This window comes from Myxocyprinus asiaticus, chromosome 36 (assembly GCF_019703515.2).
Source record: "Myxocyprinus asiaticus isolate MX2 ecotype Aquarium Trade chromosome 36, UBuf_Myxa_2, whole genome shotgun sequence".
NCBI classification, from domain to species: Eukaryota; Metazoa; Chordata; class Actinopteri; order Cypriniformes; family Catostomidae; genus Myxocyprinus; species Myxocyprinus asiaticus.
This window is the reverse complement of record NC_059379.1, coordinates 12,399,283-12,422,187: the sequence shown is the minus strand read 5'-3', so window position 1 is coordinate 12,422,187 and position 22,905 is coordinate 12,399,283. Positions and strand designations below refer to the sequence as shown.

Genomic DNA, 22,905 nt, shown 5'->3' with positions numbered 1-22,905 from the left:
ATTTTTGTTTGCAATTTGCATAGTCTAGTGCTGTCACATAGATCGATGAAGTATCTCAGGACACTTATTGTATTTCAGTGATATCTTTCAGGATGAAGGAATATTTTCTCCATACCATGCCATTATTTATATATATATACAGGTGCATCTCAATAAATTAGAATGTCCTGGAAAAGTTCATTTATTTCAGTAATTCAACTCAAATTGTGAAACTCGTGTATTAAATAAATTCAATGCACACAGACTGAAGTAGTTTAAGTCTTTGGTTCTTTTAATTGTGATGATTTTGGCTTAAATTTAACAAAAACCCACCAATTCACTATCTCAAAAAATTAGAATATGGTGACATGCCAATCAGCTAATCAACTCAAAACACCTGCAAAGGTTTCCTGAGCCTTCAAAATGGTCTCTCAGTTTGGTTCACTAGGCTACACAATCATGGGGAAGACTGCTGATCTGACAGTTGTCCAGAAGACAATCATTGACAAGGAGGGTAAGCCACAAACATTCATTGCCAAAGAAGCTGGCTGTTCACAGAGTGCTGTATCCAAGCATGTTAACAGAAAGTTGAGTGGAAGGAAAAAGTGTGGAAGAAAAAGATGCACAACCAACCAAGAGAACCGCAGCCTTATGAGGATTGTAAAGCAAAATCGATTCAAGAATTTGGGTGAACTTCACAAGGAATGGACTGAGGCTGGGGTCAAGGCATCAAGAGCCACCACACACAGACGTGTCAAGGAATTTGGCTACAGTTGTCGTATTCCTCTTGTTAAGCCACTCCTGAACCACAGACAACGTCAGAGGCGTCTTACCTGGGCTAAGGAGAAGAAGAACTGGACTGTTGCCCAGTGGTCCAAAGTCCTCTTTTCAGATGAGAGCAAGTTTTGTATTTCATTTGGAAACCAAGGTCCTAGAGTCTGGAGGAAGGGTGGAGAAGCTCATAGCCCAAGTTGCTTGAAGTCCAGTGTTAAGTTTCCACAGTCTGTGATGATTTGGGGTGCAGTGTCATCTGCTCGTGTTGGTCCATTGTGTTTTTTGAAAACCAAAGTCACTGCACCTGTTTACCAAGAAATTTTGGAGCACTTCATGCTTCCTTCTGCTGACCAGCTTTTTAAAGATGCTGATTTCATTTTCCAGCAGGATTTGGCACCTGCCCACACTGCCAAAAGCACCAAAAGTTGGTTAAATGACCATGGTGTTGGTGTGCTTGACTGGCCAGCAAACTCACCAGACCTGAACCCCATAGAGAATCTATGGGGTATTGTCAAGAGGAAAATGAGAAACAAGAGACCAAAAAATACAGATGAGCTGAAGGCCACTGTCAAAGAAACCTGGGCTTCCATACCACCTCAGCAGTGCCACAAACTGATCACCTCCATGCCACGCCGAATTGAGGCAGTAATTAAAGCAAAAGGAGCCCCTACCAAGTATTGAGTACATATACAGTAAATGAACATACTTTCCAGAAGGCCAACAATTCACTAAAAATGTTTTTTTTATTGGTCTTATGATGTATTCTAATTTGTTGAGATAGTGAATTGGTGGGTTCTTGTTAAATGTGAGCCAAAATCATCACAATTAAAAGAACCAAAGACTTAAACTACTTCAGTCTGTGTGCATTGAATTTATTTAATACACGAGTTTCACAATTTGAGTTGAATTACTGAAATAAATGACCTTTTCCACGACATTCTAATTTATTGAGATGCACCTGTATATATATATATATATATATATAGTATTTCTCTTACAGCACCTGCCTGTGCAGGTAACCGTCATAAATGTGTGTCATTGAAGAGGACCCCATCCCTTTATTTGGCCCCCAAATCACTAAATCCGACCCTGCAAGCACTTATCCCACACACCGCACCACTCACACAGAGACTGATGGGCACCAAACAACAGAGACTGGAAGACTTTTTTGGATGTGACGTTTACATCGCCAAATAATGATTTATATGTAACTCTTAGACTTTTCAGTGGAAACTATAAACTAAATTATAATACAAATATTAATGTATTTTCTTTCTTTTTCCTTCCATCCTTCCTTTCTCCCTCCCTCCCTCCATCCTTCCTTCTTTCTTTCTTTCTTTCTTTCTTTCTTTGTCCTTTCTTTTCCTTCCTTACTTCCTTCCTCCCTTCCTTCTTCTCTTCCTTCCTTCCCTCCTTCCCTTCTTCCTTCCTCCCTCCCTTCCTTCCTTCCCTCCTTCCCTCTTTCCTTCCTTCCTTCCTTCCTTCATTCCTTCTTTCCCTCCCTCCCTCCTTCCTTCCTTCTTTTATCCTTCCTTCCCTCTTTCCTTTCTTACTTCCTTTTGTTTCTTTCCTGTTTTTATTTCCAGTAAGCTTTATGTAAAATATTCCGAATATACATATTTTTACGAACCTCTGCATTCATGCTTTAATATCTGCATTCATATCTTCAACCATCTCTTTTCCTTTTCTCTCCTCCCATAGAAACCAAACCAGGAAACGGGCTGTGTAAAACAGGAAGCATTGCTCTCTTTGGAAACGTAGTGTACAGTGGGCTGCTGAACGATCACTTCTGGCATTTCGGGGTGCCCCTTGTCACAAGACTGGTGAGTGGATGGCCTTTTTGTGTTTTCCAAATTGGAGTCATTTTGGCACTGCCTCTCCGCTACCTTTGCAACCTTGAGAGCTCCCGTTGACAGGTGCGATTTGGCATCAGCTGTTGCTTTTGGCTGGGCAATACTTGAACCAGGTGTTCATTTTTACACAGAACAAGGCAGCTTATTGATGTGAGAGCTTGGATTTAGAAAGTTGTATTTGTCATAAAGTCCTGTAACAGAAGATGACATATTTGAGGATTGCAAGAATGAATTTTCTTAATCATTATTTTGGTACTGTTTCCAGTAAAAATATTTTTTGTGAATTTTTTGTGAATTTTGTCAAGTTTGTTCTTAAAACAACAAATATAATTTGCCTTGGGAGTAAGAAAAATAAATGTAGTTCAAGATATGTTGAACAGCAGTTGCATTGTCTTACACAATTTTGCTTTTCAATTTAATTTTTGTTTTAAGGATGTTTAACAGGACAAAAGTACTGTTTAAGATAAAATTAATGTTCTCTTTCCTTTTTGTTCCTTGCCTGCCCCTTTTCTCATTCATGCAAGACTAAATGGGTAGATACTGCTTTGGCATGTGATGTGTCTGTTTAAGAACTGAATATTTGTTGGCTACTCAAGTTTTAATTAAACTGTAATCTTAGCACATGTCAGTGCCTCCGTCTTATTATGAATTGATAAATATTGATGCTTTGTCTTCTTCTGAAATATGTCAAACAGTATTAGCATACAGGCAGGGAAGGACAGGGAGGAAGCAGAGCTCAAGCAATTTACTGCCTATACTCGATTAAGATAAAAAAGGATTTGGAGGATCAGAAGTATAAATCTCTGAGGGTAACTTGTTTTTTGCTGGTTTCCCAACTGAGACAGCAGACATGTTTTCAGAAGTAAACTTCGGCTGAAGAGTTCGGACATAGTTAGAGCATCTGTCTTCTGTGCTGAGGGGAATGTAACAATTCGAATCTGGTCAGGTGAGGTGTGTTCTGATCATATTCTTTATGACAATATTCGTCTTATTTTTTAGTTAACATATCTAAATCCTTAAAACAAGATAAGTTCACCTAATAAGCTAAACTCCGTAAGGCATTAAAGGGACAGTTCACCCTAAATGTTTAATTCTGTCATAATTTACTCACTGTCACGTTGTTCCAAACCTGTATGATTTTCTTTATTCTGTGGAGCACAAAAGATCCCTCAGTCACCACTGTATGGAGAAAAGATGCAATGAAATTGTATAGTGACTGAGACTAAGATTCTACCAAATATTTTCTTTTGTCGGTCAGTGGAAGTAAAAAAGTAATACCGTTTGAAACTACATGAGTGTGAGTAAATGTTGACACTTTTTTGTTTTGAAGGGAAATATCCCTTTAAGACTTATGTCTTGAGAATATGTGTATTTTGTCTTGTTGTGTGGCTCGTTTTAGCCAAAGAAAGGATTGTGCCAAAATACCAATACGGTTAATGTCTTTACATTCTGTTCTTCTAAATTATGTTCTTTTCTCCTTTCTTTTACCATGTATATATTTTTTAAAAACATTTGCTTTTCCTCACATAAAGTTGCACTCTTAGCCTACAACAAATCTCGTATGACAGTGTGATGTCAGCTTTAGACACCTGCCAGTTTGGCATATTAATTCAATTGTATTCAAAGGTTTTTCACACAGCAGAAAACAATGGCACTTTGTATTTACTTCTTTAGATTGAGACCATGCTAGAGCAATATGAGCACTGAAACAAAAGTATAATTAATAAGTTATAGTCTTATTCGTAATTCGGCTTTATTTACTTTATTGAGATTGAATGCTGGTTGGTAGAATTTGGAGACTCAAAGCAATTACTTGTTTTTAACTTTTACAAACTCAAATCTTTCCGCTTTACTTTTGGACATAGAAACTTCTACTAATGGTATTTGTAAATGCAATGCTTCGAATAGCCAAAGCACATTTAATGTTTAAGTGCGCTTGCATGCTACCACTCAAATCACTATAAATGGGTTTTACGTCGGCTACTTAACCACATGCCTTTTTGACGAATTAAGCAAATTACTCAGTGCCTCTGTAATCAAGTGGAACAACGCTATCTTGCCCATTATACGCTTGTTTTTGATTAGACCATACCGCCATGCATTTTACTTCCTTTGCTGGTTTGATCATTTGAGGGTGCTTTTAACAAAACTTGTGGTGCAGCAATCCATTCCTCAAGCCCCCAAACTCCACTGCAGCCACTAAACTGCACCTTAACCAGATTAAGACACTTGAACGTGTTTAGAGAATCAAGCCTCCCCACCAGATGGAGAGAAATGGAGGGCAGTTGTTTTTGAATTAGGTCTCCCTCGATTTTCCTTGGCGGGTTAATGAATAAATGAACTGGCACGGTAATTGGAAGGGAGTGCGTTGAGAGAGAGGGAGAGGAGCATGCAGCTTCATTGAGTTTAAGGAGGCAGAAATGATGACGTTGGGTAAAGCACTGATGAGGAAGGTATAGCTCAGTGGGGCGAACTGCCTGATAGGGTAGGGTTATAATGTGTGCTTGTGTGTGTATCTGCATAAGGGGTGAGGACTTGGCTTCATTATAAGGTGCTTTAAGTGCTTGGCTTCCATGCAACATGGTATGGATCTATTTTGTTGAGTTGGCATCAGTGGCAGTTCTGGCTCACTTGGTGCCTTAGATGAGATAAGATATAACCAAAGGGGGGTTACCTAATTTATAAGGTAATTAATTAAATTTAAGATGTATTCGTTTTGTGGTACAGTTTCCATTTAGCATGCAAGGAGAGCCGGGTTCAAATCCCGACCTAACAGTATATGGATTGTTGATAATAAATACTTTTGGGAAGTTGACATTTCCATTAGTATAATGGAACTAATTCCAGATTAGATTTACATCTAAACCTTTTTAACATGCCATTTTCCTAATTCTTTTATAATATTTTTTTTTCTTGCAGGTTTTATGACCTTTTGTATTAATTTAGAGACTACATGGAGTATTGATACTTTTAAGAATGATTTTGTCACACAACAGCAGCATTTAGTATGAACAATGGTAAACGCAAAAAGGTTATTATAAATGGTCAAATAAAATAAAATAAAAAATAAAATAAAAAACTTTCAAGAAATGGTGACCAGAAGACCTAGGAAGTACATTTTGTATTCATGCATTCATGTACATTTTAACCTAAAATATTTGTTGGATTTAAAAAGTGCATGGAAACATTGTGTCAAATATATATTTGTATGTATACATATGTGGTCATGCACTTTTGTCCTACATACAAAAGTCTTCTTTATGTTAAAAATCAAGAAATTCATAATAATAAAAAATACTGAAAAAGATAAATCTAAAGGAAATGTGTATACTCAGGGTGTTCATTACTTATATTTTTAAATAATTTCAGTAGATTTCTTTTTTATAAATGTATGTCCTATACTTAGAAGTACATGTAACTTAATCTGTCTTCAGCAAGAGGTCGCAATGTTAAACTGACAAACAAAGTGTTTAAAAATGCAGTAAATTCATAAATATCAAATGAAAGGCAGGGATCTGTGGGATATCAAACGATACATAAAATAAACTTTAAATTATATTTTACAGAAAATCAGAGTTTATCCTCACTTTGTGTCAACTTTGCATCAACTTTTTATAGTCCTGAATAAATCAGAAAATGTCATGGTCGACCATAACTCTGAGTGCCCCTTTGCAGTATACAACACATTGTTAAGATGGAAAAATATTCAATTTTGTCAACAAATTTTTGAATATTTTGAAAACAGAAAAATGTATTGAATGTATTTTATAACTTAACTCCTTTACTGAACACCATTATTAGACAACTGAAGACTTTCCACTCTTGTTGGTTGGATCAAATTAAAATAACATGCATTTAGTGTCTTATGTCCTTTAATGTCCATTTAAATATATATATATATATATATATATATATATATATATATATATATATATATATATATATATATATGTTCCCTTACATTGTTCGTTAGCTGAGACGTTTGTCTACAAATATATCCATTTCAAATTAATTTTGTATTAAAAAAATAAAAACTAAGATTAAAAACATGTTTTGTTCCTTATCTCAAGAATCAGCTGTATATAATAATTCAATCAAAACTGAAAATCGATATTGCAACTGATCACCTTGCCTTTTCGTTGTATGGAAAACAGCAACTTTGACATTTTGATAGCTCTTTGCTTTCCATGAGGAAACTTGTTTCCATGAGGAAAAGTTTCAAATTACATTAGGGTGGGTAGATGAGGACACTATTTCCAGTTTAAAGTAATCTATAAAACGTGCTCCTGAACTGACCAAATTTAGATGCAAGATTATTGCCTTTTTTTCCCTACAACTTAATTACCAGATTTGTTGTTGTGGTTGTTTTGGAAGTTGCATTCAAAATCCACTCAAAAATCTGTTTCACTGGGTTTGATATTTCTGCGAGACGGTGTGATCACATCATCTTTGCAAACAAAGGCAATGGAGAGCAGGTGGAGGGGACAAAGGAAACACTAGGCTAATGTCCAGTAGCTGCGGCTGGGATCGCATGGACAAGCACATAATGCTGAATCCTGTCAGATTGCGTTTAGAGCTGAATTTCAGGTTTTCAGCAGAATGTGTGTAATTGATAGCACTCTAGGGCTGCTCAGGCCTTGGCAGCGTGCAAAACGAACACAAACCTCAAAAGACAGAGACTTTTAATATCTGGCAAGCATGTGCAGTGAGGAAGATTTACTGTATGTGGTGTGCAGACACATTGCTGCTCATTTCTGGGGTTTAGTATAGGGTTAAAAAAAAAAAAGGGAGAATCTCTAGTTTTCTGCTCCTTACGAATATTCCAAGGCTTGCAATATTTCCAAGACCTGCTGCGCTTGCGGCCAATATGACATCCCAGATGTGCTCACCTGCCGTTGGCAGCAGCCAGCTCCTAATTAAGACAGTCTGGCTTGGCCACCGGCTCAGCCTGTGCCTGCTCAGACCAAACCTTGCCCATCTGCCCTGCTTATAGAAGAAAAATGCCACCTTTACCTTTCACTCCGCTTGACACCTGCACTTATGTGCACAGAGAGGGCGTTAGTGGCTGCAGGCAGAGTTTCTTGCCAGTGGGATAAGAAAAATAAACTTATATGGGAAAACACAATTATTTTTCTCACCTCATGAAAGATAAAAACACAAGAAAACCCCATATAAGAATTCTATTTTAATTTTTTATTTTTTTGCAGTGTACCCAGATGATGTGCTACATCTGCTGAGATTCTGAAGTTTTAAACTAGTGGACACAGCTCTCATATAAAATGCTAAATTTAAAAAATAAAAAATAAAAAAAAAAATAAAAAAGTGTAAGTGCTATAGATATCAAGAATTTTGTTTCTTGTGGTTATTTATTTATTTATTTATTTATTTTTACTTTCAGTTATTTTTTTTTATTATTATTTATTAAGATAGATAGATAGATAGATAGATAGATAGATAGATAGATATTTAAGCATGATCACACAAGCAAGAGTGTGATATGGCCCTACATCAGCACTGCTGATCTCTCTCTCTTTCTCTCTCTCTCTCTCTCTCTCTCTCTCTCTCTCACACACACACACACACACACACACACACACATACATCCTTGTTTATCCAATAACTTGTTAGAAAGCCGTGATACAACTTCTGAAGTGATTCTGAATTTTTGAATTACTAATGAAGGCTTGGACGCATCATTTGGTTTGAACCAGCAACGAAAGATTCTGATTCGTCGTGTAAGAATGTAGTTCCATGCACAAATGCGTTTTTTTATGACCTTACTCAGTTTTTCCTGTTTTTAAAATTTACTTCTTCATTGAACTGTTGTATATAAGCAATATCACACTCGCAATCATGCTGTATGGCCCTAAATCTGCACTGCTGTGATTAACTACGGCACACGGCCTGCGGCCGAATCACAGCAGTGCTGATGTAGGGCCATATCGCACTCTTGCTCGTGTGATATTGCTTAAATATCTATCTATCTATCTATCTATCTATCTATCTATCTATTTTTTTTACTTTTTTAAACAATACCCAATTAAAATGTTTTTGTGGTTGTTATTAGTATGTCATATTATAGGTCCCAAAACACATGGGATGTAGTATTTCTGTAATTGTTTGTGTTACACAACTGCATACTTAAAGAACATACTTTATCAACAGTAGAACCAATTTATTCATCAATTTCAGAACATTCTAAGGAAGTACAGGATTTCTGATGCAGCTGGTGTGAAAAAAATATTAGGTGTTTTTACACAAAATGCATGTAGCACATCTGTCCATTTTCTGTTTGTCTATGTCAGTCTTTTCCTTTGCACTGCATCAGAGCAAAGGGTGTAGCCATTACAAGCTTGTGGCACATTTTCTGGCGTGTCTAAAAACTCAGCGGTACGGCTCAGCGCAAGCAAGTCTAGAGAAAGATCAGGCGAGACATGGAGATCAAACCCATGGATCAGGCCAAAAGACAACTGTACTGCACAACACCGGCATTAAATATTGACTAAACGAATTGTGAGTTGGGGGAGTTAGAGAACACGACAAGCAGCATAACCAATTCAGGGTTCCAACTTTTTCCCTCCTTCATCTGAGAGAAAAGGTTTCTTGTCTCTGTAATAGAAAATGACATCCCCAGGGTGAGTCGTCCTCCCGAGTGCTTAACCCGAACAAGCAGCACCCTCGGCATGCTGGGAAAAATAGTGCAGATAGTGCTGGAGAAGAAATGGAGAGACAGAGAAAGAGTGTTTTGGGTGTATTTGAGAGAAAGAGAAGCAGGGTAAGATTGCGAATGGAATAGCGATAGGGTGTAAAGGGATGTTACATACAATAAAGAAGAAGATAAGTAAAGTTATGTATTATTAATGAGACAGTGGAAATAAAAAAAAAAAAGTGATAGTGATTTTAAATGGATAGTTTACTCAAAAAATGAAAATGTTATCATCATTTGCTCACCCTCATGCTATTCCAAACCGATATGACTTTCTTTCTTCCATGAAACACAAAAGGAGATGTTAAGCTAATTATAAGCCTCAGTCACCTTTCACTTTCATTGCAACTTTTTTTTCATACACTGAAAGTAAATGGGGTAAGTGAGTAAATGAGATTAGAATTTTCAATTTGGTTGAACAATTTTTAAAGATTGTGTGATGCTCAAATGCTACTCAGATTCCTCAGTTAATCTGCACTTTCAGACAGTTTTCTTTGGCCTACTTCATATAATGTTAAGAAACAGAGTACAGTAAAAAACAATCATCTCATGGGCCGCTGTTCTTTCTTATTCATGATACTGACTTGAAATAGGCTTCAGGATTTGATAAGACAGTTTCTTTAATGTAACTTGTCCCTGGGAGAACTCAGCTTAGACATTGTACTAAAACTAAAGAAACTTATTGAGACTTGTTTTTGTTTTAGATTATAGAATAAAATATAGATAATTCTAAAACTTAATTTAAATGCCACAATACCTCTGATCTCATCAGAACATTTGCATTGATTTAGGGCATTAATTAAATATTCAAAAGTACCAAAAGTACTTTAAACAGTCCCGTGTTTTTCCAAAAATGCCTTGTTTTTAATCAGAATCATCTTAGAGCCAAATTAGCATTAATTGAAAATCCAAATATGGATGTGCAACAGTACAGAAGTTTACATTTAAGAGCACTGTTGCTGCCTGTTGACGGCATGGGTTTAAAAATGCTGAGACAGCTGAGATGTTAAACGGCAGTATAACCCCCCCCCCCCCCCCCCCCCCGCTGAAAGATGCATGCCTGCGTACACATGCACTTAGGCACTCACAGTCACACATCCCCCCACACACATACTCACAAAAACAAGACTTCCCTTCTCCCACACACCAAAAAAGCCACCAAAATAAGAGCAACCCCTTCTAATGGCACGCAACCTGTCAAGCAATTCCCCCTGCTCTCCACCACAAGCGAATGCTGACTCCTGATTGGCCGAGCTACAGCATGCTGGAATCCTGCAAGCCCCTCTCCCCCTGAAACCCCAGCCTACTCTCCTTCACTATCACTATCATATACCAGAGAAAAAGATCTGTGAGAAACTAGAAACAAAGGAAAGAGGGAACACAAGAAAAAGACCAGAAAAGGCATAGCATTGCACGCAGACTCGCCCAATCTTGTTCACTTACGGTTTTACCCTCGTTTACTCCCCTTCTGCAGCCTTGCACCACTTTTCATGTGCATCAGTTGAGCACCGAGACCAAGAGAAGGGAAGAACTGCTCTTACTGTCTCTCCATCCCCACTACTAACCAGCAACTCTCCACACCGGCTCCCTGCGGCAGCCGGCGAGCATCAGCAGCAAGCAGCAGCCAGTAGAGCAGACGCTCCCCTCCCCTCTGCACTTGGATGCTGAGCCTTTCCGTGGCTGAATCAGTGCCTGAAGAGTCAATGGACTCTTCTCCCTGCGGAGAAACACTGCCTCACTGAAGGAAGGCTGGAAACAGCTGCTAAACACCTCCTGGAGTGCCTCTAGAACTCTTCCACTCACCAATAAGAATCAGAGCAGACCGGCACGGGGCAGAAGACGTGTGTAGAGTGAGAGTGACGTGAAGAAAGCTTTTTACTGTATGTGATTATAGGAAGAAGAAAAGAAAGAGTGTGGAAAGTGAAAGGAAACAGAAGCGAAGAGGCAGCTGCATCTTCTATGGCTCCCGTGGTTCCTCTTCCTTCCTGTTTTTCCTCTTGACTCAATTATTTTCAGAGTTCTCTCTGGTTTTTCCCAAGTGGATAGGGTGTTAACTGTTGTTGTGCTTCAACTCATTGACTTTCCTGGACTGATCTGGGAAGAGCAAAGGCAAAGCAGATCCACTGACAAACGGACTTTCAAGCCAATAGAATCAGACCCAGGCGGCCAGCGCTGTGCCCACCCCTCGCCCGATTTCCACCTCTGTGTGCCCACCTGCCCCATAGCCGAAATGATGATGTACTTTTGGGTGAGTAACACCTCTACACCCATCAGCTTGGCCTTAATGCCATTGTTCCTTTATATTCCCCCATCCAAAACTGGACCGACTGTGTTTTTGTAGCATGTGATAAGCCTGTCTTTCTATCCCAGCTTGTTGAACCCTGGATCATCTCCCTCTCTATTTTTCTTCTTTATCTGCTACTCTCTTTCCTACACTTCCTCTGAGTTTATCTCTTCCACTCAAATACATACACACACTTTCTCTGGCTCAGTTACTGCTCTGCATTATTTGCTCTCAGTCGGAGCAGTGTTTAATTTTCCTCCACTACGAAGGGCCTTGTTCCGCAGTCCTGGAGATGAGTATTCAGCCGTGGCTGTTCAGAATGGATAGTATTGATGCTCATTTTGAGGACAGAGGATCATATGACCTGATTCTGCATAGCTCTGGCAATTTCTCAGCTCACTGATGGGGAGTGTTCAGACTTGCATAGAGCAAAGTGGATGTACATTCACTGCTGTGTTATTAAATCTATTTTCACCTGGGTCACACTGGCTTTCCCATAGTGGATTTTAAATGTTTAAAGATGATTTTAAAGGCTGTTATTCCACTGTATGTATAGTGTATAGTATACATGCTTCCAAGTAGTTTGATATTTAACCACAGATTTCTGTGTTTCTTTGTATGTTTTTTGGGCATGTCACGCTACATATGCACACAATCTCACACATAGTTTGTCATTTTTTATATTTTAATAAAATGCTTTCTCTTATCCCAGCTTAATATGAGGAGACAACTATAAGTAAGCCATCTGTAGATTGATTCTCCCCCCCATCCCCCAAAAAACAATGTAAATACTAAGGGTCTGTGGCAGTATTAGAGCATTGCTCTGTTTATTTGAACTTCCAGACCAGTCCGACATAGCAACAACCAATGGCATGAGGTTGAAGTGGGACTATCTGTTTTTCAGACCAATGAAAGTTGAGGGGAAGTAGTCAGGAAACCTGTTTAGTGATATAAGTGGTGCAAAAATTACACAGTTTTGCTTTATTGTAGATGACTAGAAGAAAAGAAGTACTCTCCCCAATTTTGAGTGAGTGAGAAGTCGTACCTGAACCTTCGCACAAACCTTGACATCCCAAAATAATGAGGGGAAGAAAGTGGAGAGATGTAGCGACACTAGAAATGTCAAACTGTGCTGAAAATGGTCTTTTAGCTGTTACTTAGTAGTAACTTCCACACAAGAATCCCTCTTCCGCTGTAAACCCGTTTCCTGTTCGCCATCCAGTTGCCTCGGCCGCACTATGCTCCCTCTCTCCCCGTCAGGGGCCAGATGAAAAGTGCGCGCTCGTAGATGTGGCAACCAGGATTTAATGATCGTCAGAAAGCAATCTCTCATCTTTGAGCTGGCTGTGCTCTTTGATAGCGCCGACTGCACATTAATCATTCCCCTTCATCACTCCAGTCTCATCCGGCCCAGCGCGGGGCAGAAGGGCTCCGCAGCAGCCGCACGCCCTCATGCAGACGGAACAGGCTGTGTCACGGGGCCACAGGGGCCCGTTCTTTTAGAATCAGCTTCTCAGACGTGCTTAATCTAATCTGAGCTCACTTTCTGATAGCCCAGGTGAGAGGATAGATAAAATTTACCCCTGTCAGACATCCTGTAACTGATTAGCTCACACAGGCAGAGTGACGTTTATTTGTGATGACGGATAGCTCCGTGTGAGTTTGTTTGTGTGTGTGAGATTCAATGTGTGTTTGTAGAAAGTATTATTTCAAATACTGAGATCAGTGCATGTCAGAATATAGAAATGGTGTGATACATTTTTTGATATGGATGTGTGTGAACAAGAAGATGATTTTTCTCACACCTTCAACAGGGGCATAACTGTGAATTTAGTGTACAATTACGGATTTAATGGTAATATCACCAATGCTCTATGGTAATGGGGGAAAAAAAAGCAGTGGAAACTGGGCGGAAGAGTGCAGCTCTGTGTCTGTTCAATAATAAATAATTGAAAGCTCAGAGTGAGGGACTTGTTTTTCAGTGAGCAAGCATAGAGATTGAAGAGCACAGAGCTTGTGCCTAGTTTGAAACAGCATCTTGGCCTATTTGTATGCCCCCCAAGCCAAGCCTAGCCCCAGACAACCTTTGCCATTTCATTTTAAAGAGCTGTCCTTTTGGTAACGTGTGTTCCACATCTAAAAAATAATTATATTTTAAAAAATAAATATCATGATACCAAAATATCTGCAGTCAATATCAATACTAGTGAAATTGTATGATTCCAACTAGTGTTGTAGCCTGATTAATAAATTGTAAATATTTATGACATTTAAAACACATTTGACAACCCTGCCCTGATAAAAAAATGTGACAACATGCCCCACCTGAGAAAATAGCTTTATCCTAAGAACACATTTAAACCTTTCATTAAAAATCCTCCTTCGTAAAATAGTTGACCCTTATCTTAATGTATGCAAGTGTGGCTTGATTATGTTCGCTTGTTGACCCAAGAGCTATAACAAAAATATGATGAAAGTTCAAATTTACTTTGCAGAGTTGAATTCACACATTTATTCTAATTAAAGAGGGTTTTAAACTAAGTGTTTGAAACGAACATACAAAACTTCTACTAGAGAAAACATTAATTTGTGCAAAAGGACTTTTGACTCCAAATCTTATCGTTACTGAGATATAGCCCTAGTGACATCTTCCCTTTGTGACAACTATCCCCGGTCTCCACTGTAAATAAAGAATAAAAAATACAAGCAATAAAACATTAAAACAGTAGAACAAAGATACAGATGTAAGTAATCAAGTAAACAATGCTTGTTTGTCAACAGTGCTTGTTTTTCAGACATCTACCAGCAGTATCAAGTGTTCAAGTAAACATTCTGAAATTTTAAAAGAAAAAAAAATGAATTAAAAAAAACAAAACAATGAATCACAAAAACAGAGGACATTGACACGCATTTATTAGGCTAGAATCACCAACAACTCAATTATGGCCACTGAAAAGTCTAGCAATGTAATTTGTTATTGTTTTGAATCTATTGGTTACAAGTTGCTAATTAAACAATGCAGAAAAAACAACTTTTGTAACAATAGCTTATAGCCTACAAGACTAGCTGGCGGTCTTTCTGCTCTTTCTAGAGATTACTGCCATTTTCGTAAAATGCAAACCAAATTTTCGTCACTGCTGGGTTGACTACACGCACATTATTCTCATATGACAACAGATTTCAGGTGGACAAGCTTGCTTTGTATGGTTCTTCGGAGCCTTGCATGTGCATTCAAGGCAGTGGCTTTCTGAAGCACTAGAATTCGAAGTAGAGAGCGGCAGCCGCTGGTGTCATATTGCTAAATGAAATGCTTGTTCTAATTTGTCACCACTTTAATTGATCTGTTTTCCCTAGTTGCATATCGTGGGTCCTGTAATATTTATCGTGTGATAATTTCATCCAGTTGCCGTCTGGCAGCTGGAGAAAGTCTTATTCAGTCTAGTGTACGAGCTGGGATAGTAGCTCGAAACAGGGTGACCTACAGTTGCACAGTCTTATTTGCTAATCCTTTGTTCTTTTATTTTCTTTTTTCCATAGACCATCTATTTTCAGCCCTGACATTTACAAATGCATGCGGAGCAAATCGTAGTTCCTGTAAAGTAATTATTGTTGACCCTTTGCTGTTTTTTTTTATCTTTTATTATTATTTATTTATTTTAAGTTGGGTACAATATTGTCACCTCGCTTGCCAACAACTCAGCACCCATGCAGTCCACTCTCACCTTTTTTCTTTCCTCACAGCATCACTTTCTTTATCTCACTCTACTCTATTCTCTATTATCTCTGTCAAGGAGTGTGGTAATAGCGTCAACTAAGCTGGAAAGACCAGATGAAGTCAGTATGAATATCCTTTCTGGACCAGGTGGGTTTATGCTAGTCTGGTACTGGTTTAGCTGGTGAATTGCTGCCAAAACTGATTGACCAACAACATATTAGTGGTTCAGCTAGTTAGAAAGACTGGTGGGGACACCTGCACACCAGCATCCAATTTTAGGGACTAGCATTCGAAACACAATGTATCCACCTTTTACCTACGCTCCGTGATGCTTAGCGCGAAATGTGGCTGGTGTTGGGATTTTGAGCAGAGCGTGTATAATTTTGTATGGACATACATCAATCACTATATCAGTGTGATACTAAAACGATAATAAACTGCAAAAAAAAAAGTCATAAAGACAAAGAAAGCGCGAACAAAACCGGTGCGCTGTTTCTCCCAGATGCAGTTGAGATTTAATCTAAGCACAAACGCAACATTTCGAGCAAAATTATTTTTAGTGGAGTACCTGTGTTAGTTCAGCTTCAGATGTGTGTGTTTGTACTTGTCACCCTGCATTTTCAAATCAGACAGACACACTGAGGAAGAGCCGTGATGTTCTCATCCTTGGGTAGGTAATCACTTTTTCAAGTTGTCTGATGGGACGGTAATTTCCTTTTAAATCCACACGTAAGTTTAAACTTTTGTTCGGCAGCTGATTGACTGGTGAGAGGTGGTGGTTTCCTGCCTTCCGGGACTCATAAGGATGGTGTTTTAACCCTCAAATGCAATGTGGTTTTTGACTACCTGTATGTGTTTTTGTGATCCAATCACAAAACATTTTTCACCCCGTTTACAACTCAATTTAGCACTAACCATTTGCGATCAGATCATCCGAAATGTGTCTTATTACCAGATGTAAAAAACAGGGTCTAAAATGACTGCAGCCAGCGCTAGGGAATGCTATAGAACAGCTTCCGGCTGTCCCACCCACATTTGTTTCCCCAGTAAGACCTCCAGGAAAAAGGTGGATAAAGTGGATCCAAAAACCATTTGGACACTTAAAAATGTATGCATTTTGTTGCATTTGTTGAATCTGCAAACAAAAATTATGCTAGACCTTTTTTTCAGATCTAACTTATTTTTCTGAGACATTTTCACAATAACTCATATGAACACGAACTGTGGACATATTCCACAAAGACTGACAATGAGATGTGCAAATACTGTTATAATTTGAAACCAAGATTTGTGAAATGTACTCTTTGGCATCCCTGTTTGCTGGTGACCAGGTTTGCTGGTCTTTTCAGCAAGGAAGGTAGGACATTGCAATGGCCAGGTGTTCTGGGTGATCTACAAAAACTCAAACCTCCCACCTATTTAAGAAGGTAGGACTTACATTGCAATGGTCAGGTGTTCTGGATCAGCTACAAAAACTCAAACCTCCCACCTATTTTTATGGGCCCCTGGGGCCCTCACTGCCAGTCCAGGAGCCTCTCTACTCCTCCCTCTGTCATGTTTAATCCCACAGCCTCACGCTGGCTCTTACATGCCCGTCACTGCCTAATCTTCTCTGCACTGCAGATAAGACCATTAAACAGCAGAGCAGGAGAGGGATTTCTCCCTAGACTACAAAAAGGATCTGTGCACCAGTGAGAATCATGCTGTTCTGCAGATAGTAGAGAGAAAAGAGAAGGAGAAACAGAAAGATGACATGGTGGCTCAAGCTTATCACCCTTTGCTTTTACATTAGCTCTGTGTACTCAGGGTTTCCCAGGGAAAAGGTCATTACAGGGACGCTCCATTATCTCTCACTTTCTCTCATCTTCCTCTGTTCTCTGACTTTCTGAAGGTGTGACTTGAGGGCATTATCCCCAGCACAGTTTAATGCCTGACACCTTTCTAATGGACTGTGAGGTGGTTGGCCCACTGTGAGAGATCAGTGCCCCCTGCAGAATAGGGATTGCACAGACTAGTTGATTAGCTCTGCCACTGGTCAACACACTCAGAGGCGGGCCTACGGGACAGGCAAGGCAGGCAATTGCCTGGGGCCCCAAGCTGGGAAAGGGCCCCCCGGCGGGCGGCAATTATAGTAGTTCACAGCAACGACATTGAAACCAATGACTGTCAATGCTTAGTAGACTAGAATTACATTTCGAAAAGCCCCCCTAGGAGGCCCCCATTCCTTTAGCTATGATTGAATTCAAGTAAGAGCGGGATGCAGGCATCATAAAGAGGACGTCCGCTGTACTAATCTGGGAGTCAGAAGAGGAAAAAAGAAAGAGGAGAAGTATGAGAGTGCTGACTGGTACAGAATCTGTAAAATTTACTGAATTATCCCTTCTCACGAAAAGTTTGCCAAAGGCCGCGCAAGGTGTGATGAGTATTGTTTACATTCACTGCATGTTATTCTCCATATAATTCTTATTTAATCGCGACAAAATATAGCTACATCATTAGAAAGGCGTAATCTCCAGCTTTGATATTTCACCACTGTATTATGATAGAAATGTTACAGAGAGAGTAATTCCTTAATTTACATCAGGAGTATGCATCTGACATGCAAAATCAAAACGAGAGTTACTGACACAAACATATAATAAAGATACTCATGCCCATTAAAGCGAGCTTTCATCTTTTTCTCATTGCGAGGCTTTAGCAAACAACGTCCATTAGAAGTTGTATTCCAAATATGTGGGCATTTAGAGACAATTTTATGGATTCTCATGTTTACATCAAATTTCTTTAGAAAAGATTAGATTGTCATTCAGCGGCAGATTCACTAAGAATGAATTGCACATGGTAAAAGCACAGTTTTTTTGCACACGCTCTCTGCGCTTGTTTAGCACCCGATTTACAAAATAAATTATGCAGATCAGGCAACGGCACAAACGCGTACCTGCAAACTCGCTGCTGAATGCAATTTGCACATGTAATTCTGGTCTTGCGGTCCCATTCTGAGCTCTATATAGCGGAGGACACCGCAGACCACTGTATTTGACATGCCCTGCCGATTCTGTACACCATCACTGTGATCCAGACACCTGGATCATCTCTAAACATGCAGAATGTGCGCTTGACGACACCGCGCATCTGGATATATGCCAGGTCATAACGCTTTTCTCCATTATTTGATATAATCAGTTGAAAATGTTCACAAACATCTCTTTTAAATAAAATTCATTTTACTGTCTACTTTCATTTGGCGATAATAGCATGATCTAAATTGCAAATTGCAATTTTTGCAAATGAAGCACAATCTACAATGAGCTACAGAAAGAATATGAAAAAGGGCCTACTTTTATTTTTTGCCTAGGGCCCCCAGAGTCCCTAGAATCTCCTCTGAACGCCCAAGGTGTTGACTAATCTTGGATCACATGACTTCAGTTGCGCTTGTTCTATATAAGGCGACACTGAGAGGGCATTTCCTCTGTTTACAAGCTGTGTCCCAGTGCACACTGAAAAAAATAAAATTCGTAATCATTATTTTTGTCTTGTTTCCAGTTAAAATATCTTAGCATCGAAAAGTACAGAAGAGAAACCGAAGTAAATATTTTTTTTTTTTTTTTTTTTTTTTCTGTTTTAAGCATGTCTAACAAAATGTAGTGAGGTTTATGCTCAAAACTATTTACCAATAGTGGATGAAAAATAAACATATTTTAAGATATATTCTCCATAAACGTAATGTCTTTTGCAATTTTGCTTCTCAAGTAAATTTATCTTGTTTTGATGTTGATGGTTTTTACTGGAAAACAGGACAAAAATGATGATGATGAAAATTACTTTTTAATTTTTTACAATTTAGCTGCACGTTGTTAGTTTTGTAAAATAAACTGTAACAGGCAATATCTTGTTTTTTGTTTTTTGTTTTTTAAATTTTGGGTGGGGGGGGGGGGGTTCAGTGAACCTGAAGCGCTTTATGTTCAGGAAGGATTTTATAAATGAACAATATTGCATGTGCTTCAGACATCAAAGATGTTCTGAATTCTGAGTTCCTTTAAAGTGTTTCCATACAAGCCAAAACTCTTGCGAACCACTCTACAAGTAATCAAGTGTCGCCCACAGCCTGACAGAAACTATAAGTGAGTATGACTGTTTTTTGCCCTGTTTACGACCATGCAAGCGGCATGAATCTGCCATTGGAAATATGCACACTTTTGTTTGTCAGCTGCACAGATATTCTCTCCACTCACACTCTGTTAACATAGTATTGGACTTGCTGGAAACAGCAAATATCATGGATACTGCATGGCATAGTGTGAGTCATTTACATAAGATAAACTTTGATCCGCTGACTTGTTGACTATTCGTCTACTTTTCTGGACAACAAAAAATGAGACGTCGTGCAAGCCCTACTGCATACTCCCCCAGCCCAAGTGATCCAGGGATCAATAGTGCTGTTGTGTCAGACCTAGGAACAGAGAGTTAGGTCAGGCAGAGGGCTTCTGCTTCCTCCGGATACCATGCCAAGTGATGCACAAAGAGAGAGGCTGACCGTGAAATGAACATTTGCAGAAGTCACAAAGCAATAAGCATAATTACTCAAAGAGTTCTCAAATCAGCATGCTCCGACAGCTGACTTATTAGGGTCGATGTTGCCCATCCTGTCTTTTGAGGGCACATCCTTCATTAAACCTTAATGGCAAGGAGTTAAAAGAGGACGCAGCAAATTGAATAAGAGAATTTGAGATGAAAGGTTCTTTTTTTTTTTTTTTTTTTTTGAGGTAGGATTCCTGGCTCAATCAGTGCCAAGGTATAAGGGAAAAGAAAGAAAGGGAAAAAAAAAAACTTAAATCTTAGTAGTTCTTTATATAAGTGTAAGAGTGCAGGTTTTGTTTGGCGTGCAAGGGGGACCTGGGTTCAGATCCCATCCTAATATACTGAATAATTTGCTTATAAACCAAGTACAATTGCAACTTCACTTGAAAGTGATCAATATGCATTTACCTTGTTTGGAAAAGAGCAGCTTTGACATGTTGATTATAATTCATTTTGTATTTCACAGGAAAAATATCCTACAAGTTTTGAAGACACACAGTAATTTGCAGTTTAAAGAAAATGATCTGCAGAAGGTGCAACACAACTGGACATACCAAATTTAGATGTGTGATTACATGATCTTTGCCACACCATTGTAGACACTTTTAACCCACAATAATTGTGAAATTAACTCTTGCAATTTGCCAGTGGGGAAGAAAAATAATCTTAGATAAGATATTTTCTCTGAAAACAAGTCATATTATCATATACTGTACAGTTTTGCTTCTCAAGTTAATTTATTTAGTTTTATATGGATATATAGATATTTTTACTGGAAAACACATTTATACATTATATGTATTTTTTGCAGTGCAATTATCAGAGATACAAAAACACTTTTTTTTGGAAATTGCATTCAAAATCCTCCTAGCTGAAAAGTTTGATGCGTTACTCAGTTTGAATGGGCATGACACTTCTTAATGGAAGAATAGCTTGGGATGAGGAACGAATAAAGAGAGCGCTCTGGGGGGGTGTTGAGTTTAGCGCATAGACAGGTACAGCTGTTGCTCTGCCAGCCATGGGTCATTAAGATACAGAGGGGACACACAGACTGTAAAACTAATGGCAGGACACTGACATTAACGTTATAGGTTATTGACCCATCTGAGGGGATTTATGGTGCAAATCAAGAGACAGTGTCAAAGGGAATAGACGAAATAAGAGCATTTTCACACCCTCTGCCCACTCAAAGCACTAGCACAAAACTTACAATCAGTTCACAGTGAATTTTACAAGACAATGCTCAAGAGCAAACCTCGACTTCTGCCGGCAGTTCTAACACACTTCTCACTCTATTACTCTCCCTCTGTCTCCCTCTCTATGTATCTTTTCCTCATATTCTCTCTCTCTCTCTCTCTCTCTCTCTCTCTCTCTCTCTCTCTCTCTCTCTCTCCCTCTCTCTCTCTCAATTAAATTTCAATTTAAAGTACTTAATTAGCATGATTGTGTTTACATACAATATCGCCAAAGCATTAACACACAAAACAGATAATGACAAGACAAATAATAATAATACAACAGTAACAAATAACAATAAAAATATAATTAAAATAAGGTGCCAGGTAATTAAGCAAATAAAATAAAAACTATAATAACAATATACACTATACAATATAAAATAAAATAAGCATTTAACAAGACATTATGAACATTAAATAAATACTGTGACCAAAGTACATTAAGGCAGTAATTGGTTTCTGAGGGTGTGCACTTCAAAAATGAATTTAGCTGCAACTGATGCTTGATTGTCCTCCCCCAGTAACACCTGCATTTGGTCTGTTTCTGCTGAACTGGAAAACTGTGGCATGAGGTTTGAGAGTTTGTCAAAGTATTTATCTCTCACCTCTGTAAATTTCTCACAGTGAAGGAGAAAGTGTGTCTCTGTCTCGACCTCACCAGTGTCACAATGATCACAGACTCATTCTTCCTTTGGAAGCCATGTTTGTCTGTGTCTGCCTTTTTCTATGGCTAGACTGTGATCACTGAGCCTGTATTTGGTGAGGATCCATCTCTGTTTTGTATCTCTTACAGTGTGGAGATATTCTGCTAGATTATACTTTCTGTTTAGGGCCCGATAACATTCCAATTTGCTTTGGTTTTTACTTAAATTTTTCCAATTGTCCATATATGAATTTTTGCTTTCTTTTATGATTTGGTTTATTCTGATTTGGTTTTGTTCAGCGGTGCTGGTCTGAAACTGGTGTTTGTTAGTTGTTAGTGGGTTTGTGAGTTTCAGAGCCAGCTGACAAAGGGGACTGGTTTTAGGCTTCAACTCTTGGGTTTTAAGGGCTTCATGTTGCTGTGTGTTAGGGGAACTTGAATTTAGGTGTGTCCAATATTTGAGGGATCGTTTTTCAATATGTATAATTAGGGGGTATCTGCCTAGTTCCGCCTGGCATGCATTAGTAGGTGTTCTTCTCTGAACTCTAAGAATGTTTCTACAGAATTCTGCATGCAGGGATTTGTCCCATCTAGAGTAATCTGCCATACAGAATGGACCCCAAACCTCACATCTGTACAGAGCAATAGGCATAATAATACTATCAAAGATTTTACACCAAATTGTTACAGGAATGTCCATTTGGGTAAATTTGCCCTTAATAGATAGAATGCTTTTCTAGCTTTCTCTTTTAGTGCACTGCCAGACCAAAACCCCCTGAAGCACTGATTTTTAGACCGAGGTAGTCGTAGTGTAGGGTGTGTTCTATTGCAGTGTTTCCCAGAGTGAATGTGTATCTGGTTTTCTGTAATCTGTCTTTTTTTCTGGAAGATCATAATTTTAGTTTTTTTCAAATTGACTGTCAGGGCCCAGTTCTGACAGTAGTTCTCCAGCAGGTCCTCTTCAGTAGTTCTTTCTCCCTCTCTCTCTCTCTCTCTCTCTCTCTCTCTCTCTATCTGGTGTGTACAGGTCATGCAGAAAAGGATGTGTTCTTTGAAGTGTGTTGGCACTTTCATTGCCTGGTCCTTTGTTCCCAGGACTCCCACAGCTTGACATGTCTCAGTTAACAGCCTGTTT

General features: G+C 38.8%; 1 protein-coding gene across 6 annotated transcripts in view; it reads left to right on the top strand.

Moving 5' to 3' along the window:
- The window catches only part of LOC127426893 (RNA binding protein fox-1 homolog 3-like), a 630,672-nt gene that overhangs the window by 416,909 nt on the left and 190,858 nt on the right, over positions 1–22,905 (top strand). For all 6 annotated transcript variants that reach the window (XM_051674011.1, XM_051674009.1, XM_051674014.1 and 3 more), the window contains exon 5: positions 2,455–2,576. In XM_051674011.1, the coding sequence (XP_051529971.1) occupies positions 2,455–2,576 (122 nt within the window). The remainder of the gene's footprint in view (positions 1–2,454; positions 2,577–22,905) is intronic.